The 20115-nt window shown below is 40.9% G+C and overlaps 1 protein-coding gene across 1 annotated transcript; it reads left to right on the top strand.

The window, feature by feature from the left end:
• Window positions 1–9171: 9171 nt before the first annotated feature.
• LOC131252664 (large ribosomal subunit protein eL33y-like) lies at window positions 9172–14264 on the top strand. The gene is made up of 5 exons (XM_058253326.1): window positions 9172–9317; window positions 9405–9440; window positions 9538–9766; window positions 9858–9900; window positions 13979–14264. The coding sequence occupies exons 1-4, from the start codon at window positions 9286–9288 to the stop codon at window positions 9897–9899; spliced, it is 339 nt and encodes a 112-aa protein (XP_058109309.1). The 5' UTR covers window positions 9172–9285; the 3' UTR covers window position 9900; window positions 13979–14264.
• The last annotated feature ends 5851 nt before the right edge of the window (window positions 14265–20115 follow it).

Here is a 20115-nt window from a genome sequence, read left to right as displayed (position 1 = left end):
AAAATTGGATATCTCTCCATATGAATTATGGAAAAAGAAGAAACCATATCTTCATTACTTCAAAGTGTGGGGAAGTATAGCAGGAGTCAGGATTATTGATTCTAAGAGAGTAAAATTAGGTCCTAGAGGAATCAGGTGTGCCTTTGTGGGTTATGGGATTAATAGTCCCGTATATAGATTCCTGGTTCTAGAACAAACTTCTTTTGCTTACAAAAACATGATTATAGAGTCTAAGGATGCTATATTTTTTGAAAATATAGTATACAAAGATTATATGAATAATTATACAAAAAGGCAGGTTGATGAAAATATAATAGAACCAATGAACGAAGAGCTTAACAACTTTCATGATAAATCTAATGCTCATCCAGAAGGAAATGAACTAAGGAAATTGAAAAGGGCAAGAAAAGAAACATCTTTTGGCCCAGATTTCTATATATTCCTTATAGAAGGGGATAGAAATGAAATGAGAAAGGAGAATACTCTACCAGTAAGTATTGAAAATAATCGATCAACACTTAGTGAAGCTCTCTCATCCCCTGATGTATAGTTTTAGAGAGAAGTCATCGACGATGAAATGGATTTCATAGTCTCCAATAACACTTGGTGTTTGGTCGATCTTCCACTAGGTTCAAAGCCTATAGGATGTAAATGAATTTTTAAAAAAAAGTTCGATGGAACCATAAATAAGTTTAAAGCTCGATTGGTAGCCAAAAGATTTAGACAAAAGGAAGGTATCAATTTTTTCGATACATATGCTCCTGTTGCTCATTTATCTACCATTATGACTTTAATTGTTCTTGCAGCAATTCACCACCTAGTAATCCATCAAATGGATGTCAAAACGGCATTATTAAATGGTGATCTAGATGAAGAAGTCTATATAGAACAACCTGAAGGGTTTGTTCAACCTGGGCAAGAGAAGAAAGTGTGTAAACTGGTCAAATTTCTCTATGGGCTCAAGCAAGCTCCTAAACAATGGCATGAGAAGTTTGATCAAGTAGTACAATCTAATGATTTTAGAGTAAACCAAGCAGATAAATGCATATATATTAAAGGTCAAATCATTATCTGCCTATACGTAGATGATATGCAAATAATTTGACCAAATGAGGACTGTGTGAAAGAAACTAAAAAGTTTCTAAGTACCAACTTCGACATGAAGGATAGGGGTAAAGCCGATGTAATATTAAGTATTAAGATTTATAATCTTAATGATGGAATAGCCTTAACACAATCTCATTACCTAGAAAAAGTGTTAAAGAAGTTTAATCATTATGATAGTAAACCGGTTTCAACCCCATTTGATACAAGTATTAAATTGGTTAAAAATACTGGTAGATGTAAAGTACAACAAGAATATGCGAGTGCTATTGGGAGTTTAATGTATGCAATGAATTGCACTAGATCCGATATAGCATTCACAGTGAGAATGCTAAGCAGGTATACTAGTAATTCAGGACAAGTATAGTGGAATGCGATTTCGAGAGTTTTAAAGTATCTAAAAGGAACCATAGACTATGGACTGCATTATAAATCATATCCCCCTATACTTGAAGGCTACAGCGATGCAAGCTGGAATGCAGGTAGCACAGAATCTAAATCTACAAGTGGCTGGATATTCACTCTTGGAGGAGGAGCAATATCATGGGCATCTAAGAAACAAACGTGCATATCTCACTCTACAATGAAAAGTGAGTTTATTGCACTTGGTGCTGCTTATAAAGAAGGTGAATGACTAAGATACCTACTGTTGAAAATCGTGTATTGGCCAAAACCTACTCTTGCCATTTATATCTTTTGTGATAGTCAGGCTACTCTTTGTCGTGCAATGAGTAAGACTTATAATGGTAAGTCTAGAAATGTAGGTCTAAGGCATAACTTTGTTAAAAGATTGCTCAGAGATGGAGTAATCACAGTGGAATATGTTAAATCCATCCTGAACTTAGTAGATCCCTTAACAAAAGGTTTATCAAGAGATTAAATAAGAAGAACCACTAAAGGAATGAGACTAAGATCCATAAAGATGTAACTTTCACTCTTAATGGCAACCCTACCTGTGTTTTGAAATATAGACTAGGTTTAAAGGGACAAACAAGTCAAGTATGTGACTGAAATATACACTAGAAAAAGAAAATTTGAGCCTCATTCCTAAAAGTCTAATGTTTGGTTTCTGCATTTCATAAGAGGCTGAATACTAACTCTTAATAGATTTATAAGTAGACTTTGTTGAGATGAAGCAGAATCATCTTTGATAAATCTACCTATATGAGTAGAGAAGTGAGGCTGCTTTTGAAGAGATTGGTATCATCTCTAGAATACTCATGAAATAAGGATACGCACAAGGCCAGAAATGTGCGAACTTTTAAGATCTCCAGTTATATATGAATAGATGTGGGTTATGTGTCCGGTGAGTCATATAAGGTCTTTAGTTCAAGACTAATGGGTTACTAAGTACCTGACATAACTTTGATACGTATACACTAAAGTAAAGGTTCAAATCTAAAAGATACCTTTACTTATGTACCTATTTATACTGATATGTCATTCGTTCAAAAATAATTTTATTTTTAAAATTGTGGAGAATTGTTGTGTTTTTAAGAAAAAAATAATAAATTTAAAAAATAAAAGTTATTTTTAGAAAGTAAATAAATATATTAATTATTTAAACTTTCCATAAATAATGTGTATAGCCTGTCGGTAAGAGAAGAGGTTTTTACTTATGCAACCAGGGTTCAAATCTCCTCGCGGACGGTGCGCGGCGTAGGCTGTAGGGCTGCTTGGGCGCTTTTTGGCACTTTATTAGGCGCACTTCCCACGTGCGCATCATTGCGAGGAGCTAAGACAGCCTTAGTCTTTTTGGCACTCAGTTCATATTTTTTGGGTCATGGTACCCTGATGTTTTATTACCTTTTTTTGTTGATTGAGAGTAATTGTGACATAATTGTACATGTGTCACCTATGTCATGTGTCGCTTATGTTGATACAAATTTTCTTGTTGGTTAACTGTTCCTGTCTGAATGGGTACAAAAATAATTGCCATAGGACAAAGAGTCATGTCCTTTCATGAAAAAGTAATTATTTACTGTGAATGGGTATGGGTTTCTTGAAGAGACACTTTAGCACCTCTTTAGGAAGAAATCCATAACATTTCAATTGATATAAATCCTAGATACTATAATCCAGAAGAAAATACTTTTAATCCTTAAGATTATATCATCTTCTATGTAATTACTCTCGATCTAATCTCTTGTTCAGTTTTTCTGAACGTTTTAATGTATATCGGTGTCAAAACTAGAGATCTGTTCAACACTTAAATGTGCAAATTTTCGTGTTGAAAATTGGATTGAGAGTTCATTGTATCCTGAAGACAATTTGCAGATTTCCTTCGTTTGCACTTGCTGGAACTTCCAGAAAAAGGGCAGCAAATCTGTCTTGAGAAATTGACTATTCAAGTCGAGCCTTGAACTTGATAGATTTGATCATTTCGTTATCATTTTCTTCTATCCTCCGTTATGTACAAGATACTCTTACCATTCTAACAGATGGGATATCCCAAAAATCAGCCGTATAAGAAAGAAACTCAGGTGAGCTATACCATCTAAAAATAATGTGATGATGTGCCTAAAACATATAAAAGCATTTAGTAATGTTCACTTAAAATTTGAATGCATATGAAACTTGGTTGACCTCTCTTCCTAGTGAGACACACGTAATGGATGGGCTGAACTTGTGAACCACACTTCGGTGGGCCCAATAAATGATTATGAATGTCTTAATGGGAGGATAACTCCTCTCAACTTTTGTATGTGGTGTGGCCCACAAAAGTCATAAATTGACTTGATTTTTAAGCACGAGGCCTACCATGGAATATATATATATATATATATATATATATATATATATATATGTGTGTGTGTGTGTGTGTGTGTGGCATGAGCTCAAAAATGAGATAGAGGCAAATCTCAAGTGGATATTACTAAAGTTTTGAATCAAGCTGATATTTATTTTTTTGTCCCCTTCATTCACGTTTTTATAACCTAATCAATAGCTTGGATGTCAAATAAACATTAGAAGGGGGCATTAAGAGGTTTTTAATGGTGGACATTTAATCACTACTGTTTTCCTGTGGTGTGGTGCACTTGAGATTCAAATATATCTTATTTTTTGTACAAAGACCTAAAATAATTTGAAAAAAAATGAATGAACAGTTGAGATAAAACACATACATCATGGTGGGGCCCACAGAGCATGGACTAGTGGCTACCTGTCTAATGGCAGTGTCTGTAGCTAATCCGCGTCCCTATTTATAAGGGGGAGCCAGCACCGGGCCTGACTCAAGATGGTGTGGCCAATACCGTGGGGCCCACAGTCCATCTGTTTTTCATTTCATTTTATTGCATGAGCCCCAAAATGAAGAAGATTCAAATTTCAGATGGACTATGCTATTGCAAACAATGGTGATTGAATATAAAAAACTTCACCAGGTTCACTGTAGTGTCCAACCTATTGAAAATGTCAAAAAAACCTAGATGAAAGTAAAAAACAAATACTACCTTGCTTTAAAACTTTTTTGGCCCATTAATGGTATAGTCCACATGAGAATTGGATTTACTTCATTTTGGAGATGGAGGGAGTGCTTATAGAATACATACATTGAGGTGGACCCCTTGGTAAGGGTCGCACCATCTTGAGTGAGGCAGGCCACGCCTGTCCGCTCTCCTATTATAGATGGCCCAAGATTGGTCCTAGCATGGCTTGCAAAGTAAAACATAGTCTCGAGCCCATCATGGGTCCAAAGAAACGAGTCTAAATAGCTAAGCTTGGTCCAATAAATAAATGAGCTTGAATTTTAGGCCTGAGCAGCACAAACTATACGGCCCTAAGAGAGTGTAGGGGCTAATATGATGGATGGATTGGATGTCTTGCACCTATCATAGTGATTTTTTCATCTAAACACTACTTATAAATCCTTTATAACTAGAGTATTTTACCAGCATCCAAACAAGCCTTAAATGTTTTAGTACTTGTGGACCCCACCGTGACCTGTGAAGGAGATCGGCCCATTAATTAGATGTACTCTTCCATGGTGAGCCATGGGCCAAACTATCAGGTCTATCCATGACTTAGGTGCAGCACACTACATAACCCGGTAGAGAGTCAATGCCAGCCCATTAAAACCTTCTTGATCATCCATAGGGCCTGGTAAAATATGGTTTTGATATCTAGCCCATCCATTGTGCCTCACTTGGATGAGGGGTCATACCAAATTTTAGGCATGATTTTTTGGATGCGAATCGCATCCTACCCCATCCGTCTCTAGTCACGAATGGGCAATTCTGTATAGAGGTTTACATGAGTCAAGTCGAGCTTGTGCCAAGCTCAACTCAGCTCGACCACTAGCTTACCCCAACTTGAACTTGGCTCGGCTTGGTCCTTGAGCTTGACTGGTCAGCTCGGCTCGGTTCAGTCAGTAGCTCGGGCCAGTTTGAGTTGAGTTTGAGCCAAGATCGAGCCGAGTTCGCCAATATAGCATTTTCATGAATACATGGACTACACATTCAAGTTCTCGTTGTATGTAAAACAGCAGCAACAATTTTACAAGTATTCCATCAAACACCTTGTAAGCAATACCAAAATCAAGAAAAAAAAATGGTATTTCCTTCATGTACATACCTTCCTTGCAACAGCCGACACGTTGTTGAGTCATTTGATTAAACACTTGGTGAGCAACATCGATTTCAAAGTAACCGAGTCATCGAACTAGTTCGATCCAAGTTTGGGTTCGAACCGAGTTGTGTCCAGCACGGTTTTTTCGAGCTAAAAAAATCAGCTCGACTTGGTTGAAACTTAGTTTCGAATTAAGTCAAATCAAGCTTTTTCAAGCCAAGTCGAGCGAGCTAACCTAGCTAACTCGGTTCATGTACAGCCCTAGTTCTGTGGGTGGGGCCACCGATGCTGTCCATCCCTTCTCTCATGTAATTTTAAAATATGTGCAAAAAAAAAAGCAGATACAAAGCTACCACATCAAAATAATAAGCTTGACTTGCATTAAATGCAAGAGTAATCTTTGGTGTGGTTCGTTTGTCCGTTACACCTAACTTCATTTTGTGCTCATACGTTCAAATAATCTAAGAAAAGGGATGGACATCATGGCTAAACAAATACATCACATTGCATCGGCCCACAGAAGTGCCTGTTCGTGGCTAGATACGAGTGGGTAGGATGCGGATTACGTCCTTATTTTTTATGATTTCGGACGTATACCCACTTGAGTTTCATCTAAGGGCTGGTTTTTGGCACATCCCACAGCTTACAGGGGACTTACCAAATGCATAACATGGATGTCCATCACACATCAAGGTGGGCCCCACAGAACTCGACCTCATAGTTGTACTTTCTATGTTTTGGGTGTTGTTTGGACAGTCCGATGGCTAATTGGGCTGATCTTAGGCTTACACTCAGGGTTCAATCAATAGAGTTTCAGCCCCTGGCCAAAGGACATTACTTGAACGCTATTGTAGGTGCACCATGATCAAAGCACCCATTTCTTATGAGTGGGGGCCATGTTTCACTGATCGAAACGGTTGAAACTATGGGACCCAGTGCCAATAGGGGATAACCCAAAAAAGTTCCAGATTGGAAGATACTAGCCATCGATTTATTTTCCCCTTTTCACACCGTTCCTGATATTAATCGGGCCGAAAGACTGTGCCAGGTCTGGCCCATTGATTCATTGGTCTTTACATCAACACGGATCTACTTCAAGATTAAACCCAACCAAAATCAGGCCAGATACAAAACCCAACGGGCCAACCCGGACAGTTGCTAGTCCTGGTGGGCAACTGATCAAAGGGTTAGTAACATGGGCCTGGCGGGCTCACAGGATTTTGGGCCTAACCGTTTGTTAATCAGGCCATGCACGGGCAATTCTTAGTAGGGGTGCACATCGAACCGGTAGAAATGTGGAACCGGACTGGAACCAATCAAACGGTTTGGTTTGGTCCAGTTCTAGTAGGGGTGCACATCAAACCGATAGAACTGTGGAACCAGACAGGAACCGTTGAATCGGTCCGGTTCTAGACATCACCGGTTCCGGTTCCAATTCCAAAATTTCAAGAACCGTTGGATACAGATTGGTTCCGATTTAGGGCCTTGTAGAACCGAATCGAACCGTTGATCCGAACCGTGGATCCGAACATTGGATCCGAACCATTGATCTAGATATGACTTTAAAATATAAAAAAAACCTAATCTAATCTCTCTCGCCTGATTGCCGCCCCTGCCCTCACTCTCGCCGACTGCTGCCTCTGCCCCTGCCCCTGCCTTTACACACACACACACACACACACACACACACACTCTCTCTCTCTCTCACCGTCTCTATTTGCTGCTGCCGGCAGCCTAGGCCCCTGCCTAAGCTCCCGCGCAAGCTCTGTGGCGCCCTTCCCAAGTCCCTACCTAAGCTCTACGGCGCCCTCTCTCTCTCTCTCTCTCTCTCTCTCTCTCTCTCTCTCCGTATCTGGGTGCTGTTGCGGCACTTGCAAACCCCTACCTATATCTCTGCGGCGCCCAGGCCCCTGCCTAAACCCCTGCCTGTATCTCATTTATATTTTGAGCGTCTCTTGACCTTCCATAACACTGAACAATTTTAGTTTGAAATATTCGATCCATTTGTTGGTTGGCAATATGATGTTTTCAATTTGAATTGAAACAATCCATCATAATTACTCCTTTTAATTAAATACGTGACAACATTTCATGGGAAATTTGTAGCTTATGTATTGATGTTGGCAAGTTCAAACTTGAAACAACTTGATTTTTAGGCCAGAACCGTGGAACCGATCCGGAACCGAACTGTTTTTCACGATCCGAACTTGTTCGATTCCGGTTCCAAAAATTGTAGAACCGTTAGGAACGGTTTGGTTTCGATTTCACCCCAGAACCAGATCGAACCGACTCGTGTGCACCCCTAAGTTCTAGAGTGCACCAGTTCCGGTTCCAAAAAACAAAGAATGTATAGTACGGTTTGATTCCGATTTAGGAATATGTAGAACCGAACCGAACCGTAGATCTGAACCTAGAATCGAATGAGGAACCGGACCTAAGTTTATAAAAAAAAAAGAAAAAAAAGAAAACCTTAAGTCTACCCAACCCAACCCTACTACATGTGGCTACCCCTCCTTTATCTCTCACTACTCTATCTCTCAATGGGTGGTGTTAGCGACCGTCGGAATTTATACATTTGGGCTGGATTTTACAAAGCCCAAAACTATTGGGCTGGATTTTACAAAGCCCAAAACTATGGAACCGATCCGGAACTGAATCGGTTTTCATGGTCCGGTTCCGGTTCGGTTCTAGGGTGCTAATAGTCTGGTTTTGGTTCCAAAATTCTTAGAACCACATGTAACGGCTCTGCTCCGTTTCACCTTAGAATCGGATGAACCAACCCGTGTGCACCCCTGACTCCTAGAGCTATACGGCCCAGCACAGCCCAGCCCAGCCCAGACCCAATCCACATTCAAGGTGTCAAGAGCGTTTGTATCATTTATCATGCATGGCGGGGCACACTTAATGAACAGCCAGGATCATCCATAAAAGTGGGTGGCCAGGCTTGGGTTGGGCAATGTATATGTTTTGTGGCTGAGATTCGATCTGTTTCATTTGGTCCGTGATGGGCGGCCAGGTTTCACTTTACGGGCCAGGGGTCTGTCCGGCCCGTTGATAGTCCAGTAATGATCGGCAGAGATCGTAGGGTTCCGATCTTTGTGGGCCCCAGTGATGTCCATGTAACACCCATTGCACCATCAGTCTCAACCATTCATGTTAGGACAGGAGCTTCCAAATCAGCCGGCTGCAAACTTAAGAAACGGTGGGTATTGAACGCACACCGTTGAAACCTTCCTAAGGGCCCACAATGACAAAATAAAAATATCAATCCGATCCAAAACTTGGAAGATTTGAACGGTGAACGTTCAATCCCTACTGATTCTTGTATTGTGGCCCACTCGAGTTTTGGATCTTCCTAATTTTTGGTCTGTCGCCCTAACACGATCTGTAAAAACTGATGGACAGATTGGATATAATATAGCCATAGCAGAGGGCCCCACAGGAATGAATTCGCGGTGGGCCGCGGTAATTCCCGTTATTTTCCAACAGAAAGAGGGGCATTTCTCCGCTCTCCCTTCCTATAAAAGAGCTGCCTTCTCCAACCCTAGGGTTTCTCTGCGCCTTCTAGGGTTTTTTGCACCTGTTTCTCTTTTGGCAAAACCCTCTGCGGCGAAAATGGTGAAAGGGCGCCAGGGCGAGCGTGTCAGGTCCAATCTCTCTCTCTCTCTCTCTCTCTCTCTCTCCACACCCTAGAATTCTCTCTCATCTCCTTTCTCTATCCGTCTTTCTTGCAGGCTGTACGTGCGAGGAACGATTCTCGGATACAAGAGGCAAATCCCATCCATCCAGAAAATTCCAACACTTCTTTCATTATCTATTCGCGATCTTGAATTTTTGGAACTTTGTTTCTGATTTTGGACGGTGCAGATCGAAGTCGAACCAGTACCCATCGACATCTCTGGTTCAGATCGAGGGCGTGAATACGAAGGAGGAGGTGACCTGGTACTGCGGCAAGAGGATGGCGTACATCTACAAGGCCAAGGTCAAGAAGGACGGTTCTCATTATAGGTGCATTTGGGGGAAGGTCACCCGCCCGCACGGGAATTCTGGGATTGTGCGGGCTCAGTTCAAATCCAACTTGCCCCCCAAATCCATGGTATTTACCGCTTTCTGCCGTTGAAGAATTTTCGTTTTTTCTTTTTCTTTTTTGATTGATTGATTGATTTTTTTGGTGGGTTTGTTTGCAGGGAAGTAAGGTTAGGGTATTTATGTATCCAAGCAACATATAAGGTTATATTCGCTATTTCCTTTTATTTATTTTTATTTATTTTTTAGGACAGTTTCTGTGCTCTGTCTGTGCCGAGATTCGGTACCCACAGTATCCAGACATCCATTGATGGTGGGCAGGAATCTCAGTTCGCATCTCGGAAGTGGGTTTCCGAAATGTCTGGTAGATTCATGCTGGCTGTCTTGAAATGGTGGGATGTGTGCGCACTGACTCTGTGTACACTGTGCGTATCAAAGCTGTGACTTGCTTTACTCTAGTTTTAGTGATTTCTGGTAGTTGGGTTTTGGGTTTGGTTGAATACGATTGTTTTGGTAGCTTGTGGGAAACATGAATGAATTGGTTGTGGTGATTGCAAACTGTTTGTCTGCTGGATCTCGCTGTGGTGGCCTGGGAATTACCCTGTTGTCTTTTCTGTGGTATGCAAATGGTTGGCTAGAACTAGAAATGGTTAGGGGTGCTAATGCCCCTGAACTTAATTGAAACTAGGTGTTCGAGTAAGAGATCAAGTACCAGGAGATAGCAGCAGAAATGATTTCATTATTTAAGACTAATTCCACAAACAATCATTGTTTGGAAATCATCTGATATGAGTTGGTAGTGTCTGAGTTGTAAAACGAGTTTCCACGCCAATATGGTGCAATAATAGGACTAAAACAGACCGAGTTGGGTGAATTGTAACATTTTCAGTGTCCGGGCAAGTTGCTATCCTGCATTGCTTCTTAAATCCATGCCACCTCATATATCTTCTCAAAATCAAGAAAACCTATGATGGCGGTTTCTGTCATCTTCTGCTTTGTTGTTGCTTCAGTCCACTCAAACAGACTTGCCTTCATGCATTCGGCGATGGATGCCAAAATAGAGATAAAGTTCCTGATGAACCTCTTGTCAATTGTGGCCAAGCCACGGAAGCTTTCAACTTCTTGAATATTTGTCGGGAGAGGCCAATTAGATTTTTCGTTGAAGTGCACTTCACTTAGAACTCATCACATTTTGAAGATGCCTGATATAGTCATTGTTTGGACGGTTTTAGAGAAGGATGTTGTCAAAATATACAACGAGAATTTTTCCTAGTAAAGGCTGGGGGATTCAACTCATAACATGAATAAAGGTGCTTGATGCAATGGTCATAGCCAGAAAGGCATGACTAACCACTTGTGCAGGCCATCTTTGATTCTGAATATTGTTGTCCATTATTTCCCTGAGGGATTATGATATGGTGATAGCCGCTAGAGCTGATCTTCGAGTAAGAGATCTTTGTGTTGGACACCATATCTAGCACATTCAGTTATGAGATGGGAAAGCGGTATTTCATCTTTTTATTTGTTGATGACATGACTGTCAACATGCTTTTTCCAGTTGCCATGTTTCTTCGGTGTTGATAACGCTGGAATGATTCATGGGCTAAGTCTTTCATGAATAAAGACTTTTGCTAGCAAGCCATATAACCATTAGAGAATCTTGCTATGCGCCATCTCATTCATTGATATGCTGGTAGATTCAACAAAGATGCTCCTGGCACCAAATCTACAGCGTGTTGGATATCATGCATGGGTGGCAGATTGTTCAACAGCTTATTTGGAACCATATCTTGATATTGGAACAAGACGTCCTGAATTATAGATGGGGGGTCCTAAGCTTCAGCTTGTAGATCATGCCTTACAAGTCTACATTAATGCTGCTCCTGCAATCCATGATAACCTTCATGCCTTGTCCTCCACAGTTCATGTGTTTGGAAAGTATTGGTTTGCTACCAATCTCCTTGCTCTCTTCGGATGCTGTCAGCATGCACCTAACTACGCATGACATGGGTTCTCCAGTAGGCTATCCAGTGCTAAATCGACATTTTCCCCACACCTTGATCTACATGGCCCTCATTCACTGTCCTCTTTATGCATGCTTTCGGGACTGACCTCCATCTCTCGCTGTATATCCACCCTCACCCTGTGACATTTAACCTTGCAATCCATTGTATTTCTGTGTAATTCATGTCACTGTCAAGTTGTACAATTTCTGTGCATTCCTCCAGAGTCAGGTTCTTGTGTACAGTTGGTTAAAAGGTGCTATATGCAGGTGCCTTTTGGAATGGTTGAGGCACTAGGCGAAGCCTAGCTACACGACTGCAGTAGCCAAGAATAGTTCTTTTTAGTTATGAATAGTGTTGTTAAAGGTGCGAGGCAAGTGTCCTCGAGGTCTGGAATGCTCCAGGTGGTTGGTGAAGCCTAGGCATACACCCAGAGTAGCCAAGAATTAAGTATTTTTTTACCTTAATGTATTATACATATCGCTGCATATTAATTTATAATAAAATTAATTTTAACATAATGAAATAAGACTAAGGGCATGTTTGGATTATGATTTATGACTATAATGTAGTGTAAAAGTGTCTTCATTGCAGTTTTACGATGTTTGTTGATCCAAGTAATTTGGCGGTCCAATGCAGATGTAATATGAATATATGATACAAGTAAAGGAATTTGTAATAATTACAATTTTACATTGTATTGTGGTGGAAACAACGTTTTAAATACCGGTAGCGTGATGCGTAGCGCTCAGCCCTCTATAACGTGTAGCGTAAATACGTAGCGTGTAGCGTAAGCTACACGATACCTCTATTTTTTAATTTAAAAATAGGACAAATATAATAAATAGTGAAAAAATGGAAAAAATATAAAAATGCCTAAAAGATGATTCATTTTATCAATTATAAGCATGTTAAAAAAGTTATTAGTTATCATTTATCAAAAGCCAATCCACATATATAAGCCAAATCAAATAATTATCACATCAACAACTTTCTAAGAAAACCATAGGTGGTGAAATTCCACTAAGGTGTGAGTGTGTGGTGGTGTGTGTGTGTGTGTGTTTAAAAAAATAAAAAAAACAACTTTCTAAGAAAGCCACTTTAATTAATAATGTTTAATTGAAACCACAAGTCACAATTATGAAAAGAAATAAAAATCCCATAGGTTAAAAGTATCAAGTACAATACAAGTGTCACATTCCTCAACATTAGAAACAAAGAAAACGTGAAAAAATAAAAAAAAACTAAAATAGTAAAAAAAATACATTGTAGCTTACTCTATGGACGCTACGCGCTACGTAGATGTAGCATATGCTACGACCCCTGTAGCGTGCGCTACAGGGGATTTACGCTATTTGGGACGCACTATGGCCACGCTACATCGCGTATGCTACTGCTACGCTACGGGCGCTATTTGAAACACTGGGTGGAAATCCCCTATCCAAACACACAGATCAGTGTAATATTTACCACAGTGATTAGGCATTTTTTTCTTGTTGATTTGACCTTATAGTATTCTAAAAGTATCATCATTACAAGTTTACCATTCCTATCCAAACATAGGAATCATCAGTCAAATTACTTGATTTCGCTCTTGCAGGTATTGTAATTTGTAATGACGACACTTTTTAATTACATTACGGTTGTTAACCGTATCTGAACACGCCCTAATTGTATAGCTATTTCATATCTTAGAGAGGTTGATAATTAAGTGATCACTTCAAAAAACTCTCAAATGAGAGTTATACACCACTTAAACACCCTAATGAATCCAGTAATGGAAGCTCAAATTGCTCCCATGAAGTTCAATGGGGTGGTGATTTTACTACACTTATTAAAGAAATCAAGGAGACGATCTCATGATTGTACAAAAAAGATTTAAGAAATTTGGGAGGAAAGGTATTTTTCATAATTCAAAGCTTTGATCTAAAGAAGTGAGGAAATTAAAGGTTTTTATATGACATGCCCAGGTCTTTCTTCTATAAGTGAATGTAAAAATGTCCAAAATACTATTTTATTCGAGATAACCCTAGGGGTATGCCATTTCTTTTATTGCAATGGCGTGCAGTTGAGCGAACGTCCATGGCATTTTGGCCAACCATGATAAGTATAAGATGGATTTGATGTTGATATTTCAGATTGTCTGTCTTCACTTCCAACATTGCATTTGATGATGTTTGCTTGATTGCCGCCATGTTTTTGTATTGCTTGTTGAAGTTCCCTTGGCTATGTATTTGTCAAAAAGGATTCTCATGTGAATCACTTGATTTTTGGTGCAGGGTAATGGTGCCCTGTCCGTGGTGAAGTTGAGTTAGAGGGATTTTGCTGGTTATTTCTAGTTCAAGGTTTGAAAGTTTTTTTTTGTAATTGGCCGCCAAACTAGTAGTTTGTTAGAATTTCTTTTCCTCTTGAATGGAAATGCAACATTCCTTGCGATATGGTTGTCAGTTTTCTCTGTTTGGGATTCTTTTCTTCCCTTGTTTTGCTGAGTTGCAAGCGGGAAACTCCCGTCGTGACTTCAGTCACAAGTTATTCAAGTAGACTAGTGTTTACAATTTGTGTTGATATTTCGTAGTGAGAGTTGTTTTCATATGCTTTCTTGTATGGGATTGGGCTCGTACAAGGAGCAATGTGCAGTCTATCTGTTCACCTATGGCCCACTGTATTTTGGAACAATCTGGATGGCGGACCCCACTTTCCATCTGGAAGTTTCTATGATGGATACCCCTTTCTCGGCTGGATGGTTGGCTCTAATAACATTGCTGAGCGCGTCATGCATGGTTTGTTACATGATTACACATGACGGAGCTTTGGGGCCCACTTTCCATCTGGATGGGTGGCATACATGCAACAAACAAGGTGGGCCCTGCTTTCCATCTGGAAGGTTCTATGATGGCAAACTCTTTTCTCAGATAGATGGTTATATCTGTAATAACATTGTTGGGTGGGTTATACATGGTATATTACATTTCGAGTGTTATTGTTGTGTAATTAGTGACATTGATTGCATGCTTTGTTCAAATTAACCACATGTGGGAAGATGCTCCACAAGGAGCAATGTGTAATCTATGGCCTGCCATATTTTGGAACGACTTGGGTTTGGGTGGCAATGGCATGCATGCCAACAAACATGGTGAACCCCACATTCCATCTCTAAGTTCTTGTGTGGCTACTCCTTGGCTAGCCCTGAGAAGGTTGTTGGGCGTGGAATACTTGGCATATTACATTCAAGTTTGTTATTTCTATGGAACAAATGACTTAAATACATGACGGAGTTAAGGACCAGAAATACATATGCTTTAATCAATCCATAATCTGGAAGACAAGTCAGTTCTCACATCTTCAATCTGATGGCGAAGATGATATGCCGATGACAGTAGTCCAAAAAGATACTGTTACTCTTACCTCTTTTCCTCGAGGAAGAGCAGATGCTGCATCCCAACACGAGGAGGCGCATTAGCAATGCGCTTCCCAGTCCGAAGTGGGGTGTGCTTTCATGGTGAGGGCCAGCGCACAAATACAAAATGCTATCCAAATGTAGTTCAGAGCAGGCATGTGCTAAAAAAATTATGCAGATCCAAAGCTCTAGTGGACCCCACACAAGTTTTGGATCAAGCTTTTATTTGTGCTCTCTTCATCCAGCTGTGTGACCTTATGAACAGACATCGCAGTGGGCCCTACTGTTTTGTGATGTGATCTACTTGAACTTTGGACCTGCATCATTTTTTTGGCTTGGCGACATGGACGGACGGTGTGGATAAAACACATACATCGCGTTGGTCCCTACAGATATTGGGCCACTTCGTTCCACGGGGAAATCCTTGTGGAGGGTGCTGCAGGCAATCCGCATCTGGGTTATTCCTCTTCCTCTATAGCCACGTGCAGGGGCACTATATATCGATTGCCGCTGATTGTACGGTCAAGATTTATCCTCGAGGCGAGGCCTAATCATGTCTTAATTGAGTATCCTAGTATTAGCTACTATTAGGAGTGAGTAGTTTTGAAGGAGTCGAAAATCATATCAAAATCAGATAGAAATCTTTTCTCATAAAGATTGCATTTGTGGCTCAAGCATATTTTTGTGGACCACGCCGAGGTCGGTCCAAGCACAGTCAGCAAATTAAAACCTAGGCACGAGCCCCACAGGCCTAACCTGGTCCCGCCGAATCCAGCCTTAGCCCGACCGCCAAGTGCAACATCTGGACCGCTCGTTAAGTGGGCCCCATTGTCCATGTTGCATCACAAAAATGCCCCTGAAATTACAAACAGTCTGGTGTGGAGTCGGGTGAGCCTGGCCTGGTTATTTAACGGGTTTCAATTTTAAGCCCGGGCTTCTCCTTCAGGCCTAGCAGGCCAGGCCCAAAATCCAGCAGGCCCACCCATCCAATGAGCGTGCTGTGTAAACTCTGTGGGGGCCCACTGTGCTGTATGTGTCTTATCCACGCCGTCCATACGTTTTAACAGCTCATTTTATGGCAATAACCCAAAATAGAATCATATCCAAAGCTCAGGTGGACCACACCATAAGAAACAGTGTGAATTGAACACCAACCGTTGAAAACTTTCAACTACTTGAGGGCCACATAAGCTTTGGATCAAGCTGATATCTGCGTATTCCCTTCATCAATGTATGTGTGACCTTTTGATCAGGTTGGATGACAAATAAACATCACTGTGGGCCTTAGGAAGGTTTCAACGGTGGACATCACTATCCCCACTTTTTCCTATGGTGTGGTCCACTTGAGCTTTGGATATGCTTCAAATATAGGTTCATACACTAAAATAAGCCATCAAAATGGATGGACTGCGTCGATATGATGCATACATCCACGGTGGGCCAGTCCCCTTCCCCTGACTACTGAGGACTTGGACGAACTCGTTTGGTCCAGAGGAGTCGAGTCGAGCCATGACTTGGTCGAATCACTCCCTACTCTTTCCGTTCTGGGTTGAGCAGGATAGGGTGGGTCTGACCATGTCTCATCCGGGTCTTAAAACCTTGCAACGCCTCTTTTGGGACAGATGGCCCAATGGATGTGACTTTTGAAACCCGTCTCATCCACAATAGTGGGCCCTACATTTTTGGATCAAGTGCATTCTTGCCACGTGTGTGGTGGATTTGATCACGAATACATCCACCATAGTTTTGTGCCATGCATGATTGCATGAGTGAAAATAATGCCAAAGAGAATGTTGAAAATGGGGCCCCACATCATCATCTTAATAGCCTTATCTTCTAATGCAAGCAAACGTGTCAGAATCTCCTCTGTCCAAATCCACAGTCACCAACCACACTTTCTACACATAGCGTTACGGTAACTCCTCTGTAGTTTAACACCAGTTAAAAATGGCAGTGACTCTGCCACTGTAGGCATGGCATAGTTTTATAATAATCCAGACCGTCAAAAACACTGATCCAACTGTGGATGGAGAATGAGCGTGAAATTACACTAGCAGATAATCACCCCCGTCTAATTTTTTAATTGGAACTTGAACCGTCGGTTGTACTTTTAACCATTCATTTCTCAACCGTTAATCGGATTGATAGGGGATTGATCCGTTTAGTTTCGAGATGTGATCCACAATCTGGAGTGTTTGTATAGCCGTACGTAAGTGCCACGTGCGCGCGTATGAGTCACCACCATTCTCAAGCTGGTGGTAAACTAACACAGAATTCTTGGCCAGCCTTGCAAGTTGCAATGTCGTAAAGGACATTGGAATGTCGGTCACAATTCAAATTTTAAGAGAAAAACTTTGATACTCCGGCAGAGTGTTATGGTTGATACACAGGCACTAAGATACAGACTGCATATGAAGCATGTAAGTAAAACTGTCAAAACTATGGATCTCAGTTTAGATTTAAATGAAGGGAAAAATAAGGTCATTTTATTATCGTGACGGGGGACATTTATTGGACGGTTGAAAATGGAGATATCCAATGGCCTTATTTCAACAAATAAGTGTCTGCTAATCTGCGGTTAGGATTATTCAACCAACCTGATTTCTTGATTTCTAATTAATGACGGTCTGTACTACAATTTATCCGGTTTAATTTAAGCTAAAACATGCTACGTGTACAATTTCTGAGTGCTTGCGTCTCAAGCGTCATGCGCTGCCAGAGTATCAATCACTTCACAAATTGTAATGGGCCGAAGACAACGGTCAACTTTGAGCGGTTTGGACTGTGTGATGATAATTGATAATAGTTTAGGGGTTGTGCCGTATCCGCTCTGGAACCCACGATTTCAACGGTCCAGATCAATTGCTTGAGTGCCACATCTACAGTCAACGTGCACTTGAGTAAGATCCACGGTACCCTGGCATGCATTTACGCTAATCCAACGGTACATAAAGAAATTTCTAACTCATCTTCGTTTGAAGGGTGATGAATCTAGATCATCAGTTCCGTCCCATGTTTACATAAATTCTAGTTGAACGGTCTCGATCATTATTTAGATGGGACAGAAGTGGAGAGCCGCATTCATCCCATCTGATAAAAGGGAAGAAATATCTACAGCTAACATCTTCCAATCTGAGATGTTTTAAGTAAATTTTCCATCCATGATGTGGCCTACAATATCAACCGTTTGGATCAACAAGATATGGGCCCCACCAGTACAAACTCAAAACAGAACGAACTCCCCACCCGAGCACGGCATAAGAGCTTATCATTTAAAGCAGACACGCTGTCTTCTAGAAGCAGCTTCTTCGCTCCGCATTCACATCACACAAATCCAACCAACATTGGGCCCGGTTCGGGCCAAGCATTGGATGTAATTGGGCCCATGCGGGCCAGGGCCCACTTATGTAACTACAATCGAGGCCCAGGGACAATTAGGTATAAGTTTTTATTCACTCACTTGTTACATGTGGGGTCCACCATTCAATGATCTGTACAGTTGAAGGAATGGGCCTTCAGGGCCCACCTAGACCTTTGCCTGTGATCACATGTGATCACATGGATATTGTGAGATCACTAAGGTGGTGAATGGATGCAATGATTTTTAAGAATACTGCGAAAGCAAACTATCAATATCATGTAGAAAGGAATATGTGCTTGGGAACCCCACACTTGTTATGCAAATCTCTGTTGGTAGTATGATCAAATGAGCGTTGGGTCGACACTACTATCTCTCAAGATAAATCTCTCGAGTAATTTTTTCACGTAACGTGTACTCGTCGGTAAAAAATCAACACTAGTAAGACGCCGTACAACACTACACATATCTTTCTTATACTCACAAAGAAAACTAGTTTTGATTTAAGATGAAAAATGGAGAAGAAGATGTTGGTAAGAAAGGAGGATTTTTCTTTCTTTTGCAATTTATAAACCTTAATCTTAATCCATCTTTAAATACTTGAAGCCATGTCTTGAAAAGGCCATGTGGCCGTGACGTTTTACATGCCTGAATAACAATAATCTGTTTAGCACAAAATTAAGTAAAACCTATGATCAATTGGGCTAAACCTAGTCCCCGTGTCTGTGAGTATACGCAAGCATGCATGTACTCACACACTTGCTTAAAAATTTTCAGGCCAAATTTCTCACCAGCTACACTCCCTATGCATGCATATAGATTTGGGCATAGTTTAATATACTTAACTCGAGTTTATGTTGTGCAAATATATATAAGCTATTTTTCTTCTCTTATACCATCCAACGTGGGATTAAAGAAAAGCATAAAAAACATAAAATCAAAACCAACACTTGAGCTCAGAAAACCAAAAAGTTTAGTTGAAATGCACGTGATAACGTGGGACCCACTATCATCAAATTCTCCTCCCTTGAATGCATGGGCGTGCTATGTTACGCGCAAACTGGCTAGCTTTCAATGGATCAGAGAAATGTACGAACAGGGCCCATCTGCAAGTGGGCCGCGGATGAAGTCGTGTCAAGCCCATTGGTATGCCCACTTATCTACGTGACATGGGGCAGTACGTAATTGCAAGAGTAAGCTAAGGCGATTCCAGCGGGGATTCTCAAAGTGGTTATTCGCAGCAGAAATGAGACACCCATGTGAGATGATGGCCGTTCATGAGGTAGGTTTAGACTATGGATGGGCCACTCATCGGATGAGCACACTATTTTTTTTTCTAGTAACATATGGACAATTTCCATTTCATGATGTTCTCACTACAATGCCTATCTAATGAGCGTCTTAGATCTCTTATACGTGTTCAAAGTTGGCACCTGTGCCGCGAATCCTCTCTTAAACATATACCCGCGCGAGTCACCATTTCATTTTATGGTCCTCCAGCGACAGAATTAGAGCTCCGACCGAGGAGCGGAGTATTTGGGAAAGTACGCGGATTAGATACTGACAGGTTGAGTAGCGAGTCGGCAACTGAAGTTACGTCACTAAGTTCCGTGGGCGCCACTATGATGTATGTGTTGTATCCACACGGTCCATCCATTTTG

The sequence above is a fragment of the Magnolia sinica genome, chromosome 8 (assembly GCF_029962835.1).
Source record: "Magnolia sinica isolate HGM2019 chromosome 8, MsV1, whole genome shotgun sequence".
NCBI lineage: Eukaryota > Viridiplantae > Streptophyta > Magnoliopsida > Magnoliales > Magnoliaceae > Magnolia > Magnolia sinica.
Note: the sequence above shows the minus strand (reverse complement) of the source record. Positions and strands in the feature narration are given on the sequence as shown.

Excerpts from the sequence above, each read along its gene's own strand:
- LOC131252664 (XM_058253326.1), top strand. The coding sequence starts at position 9,286 with ATGGTGAAAGGGCGCCAGGGCGAGCGTGTCAG. Across the intron at positions 9,441-9,537 it reads ACGATTCTCGGATACAAGAG|ATCGAAGTCGAACCAGTACC; the intron begins GCAAATCCCATC and ends TGGACGGTGCAG. Across the intron at positions 9,767-9,857 it reads ACTTGCCCCCCAAATCCATG|GGAAGTAAGGTTAGGGTATT; the intron begins GTATTTACCGCT and ends GTTTGTTTGCAG.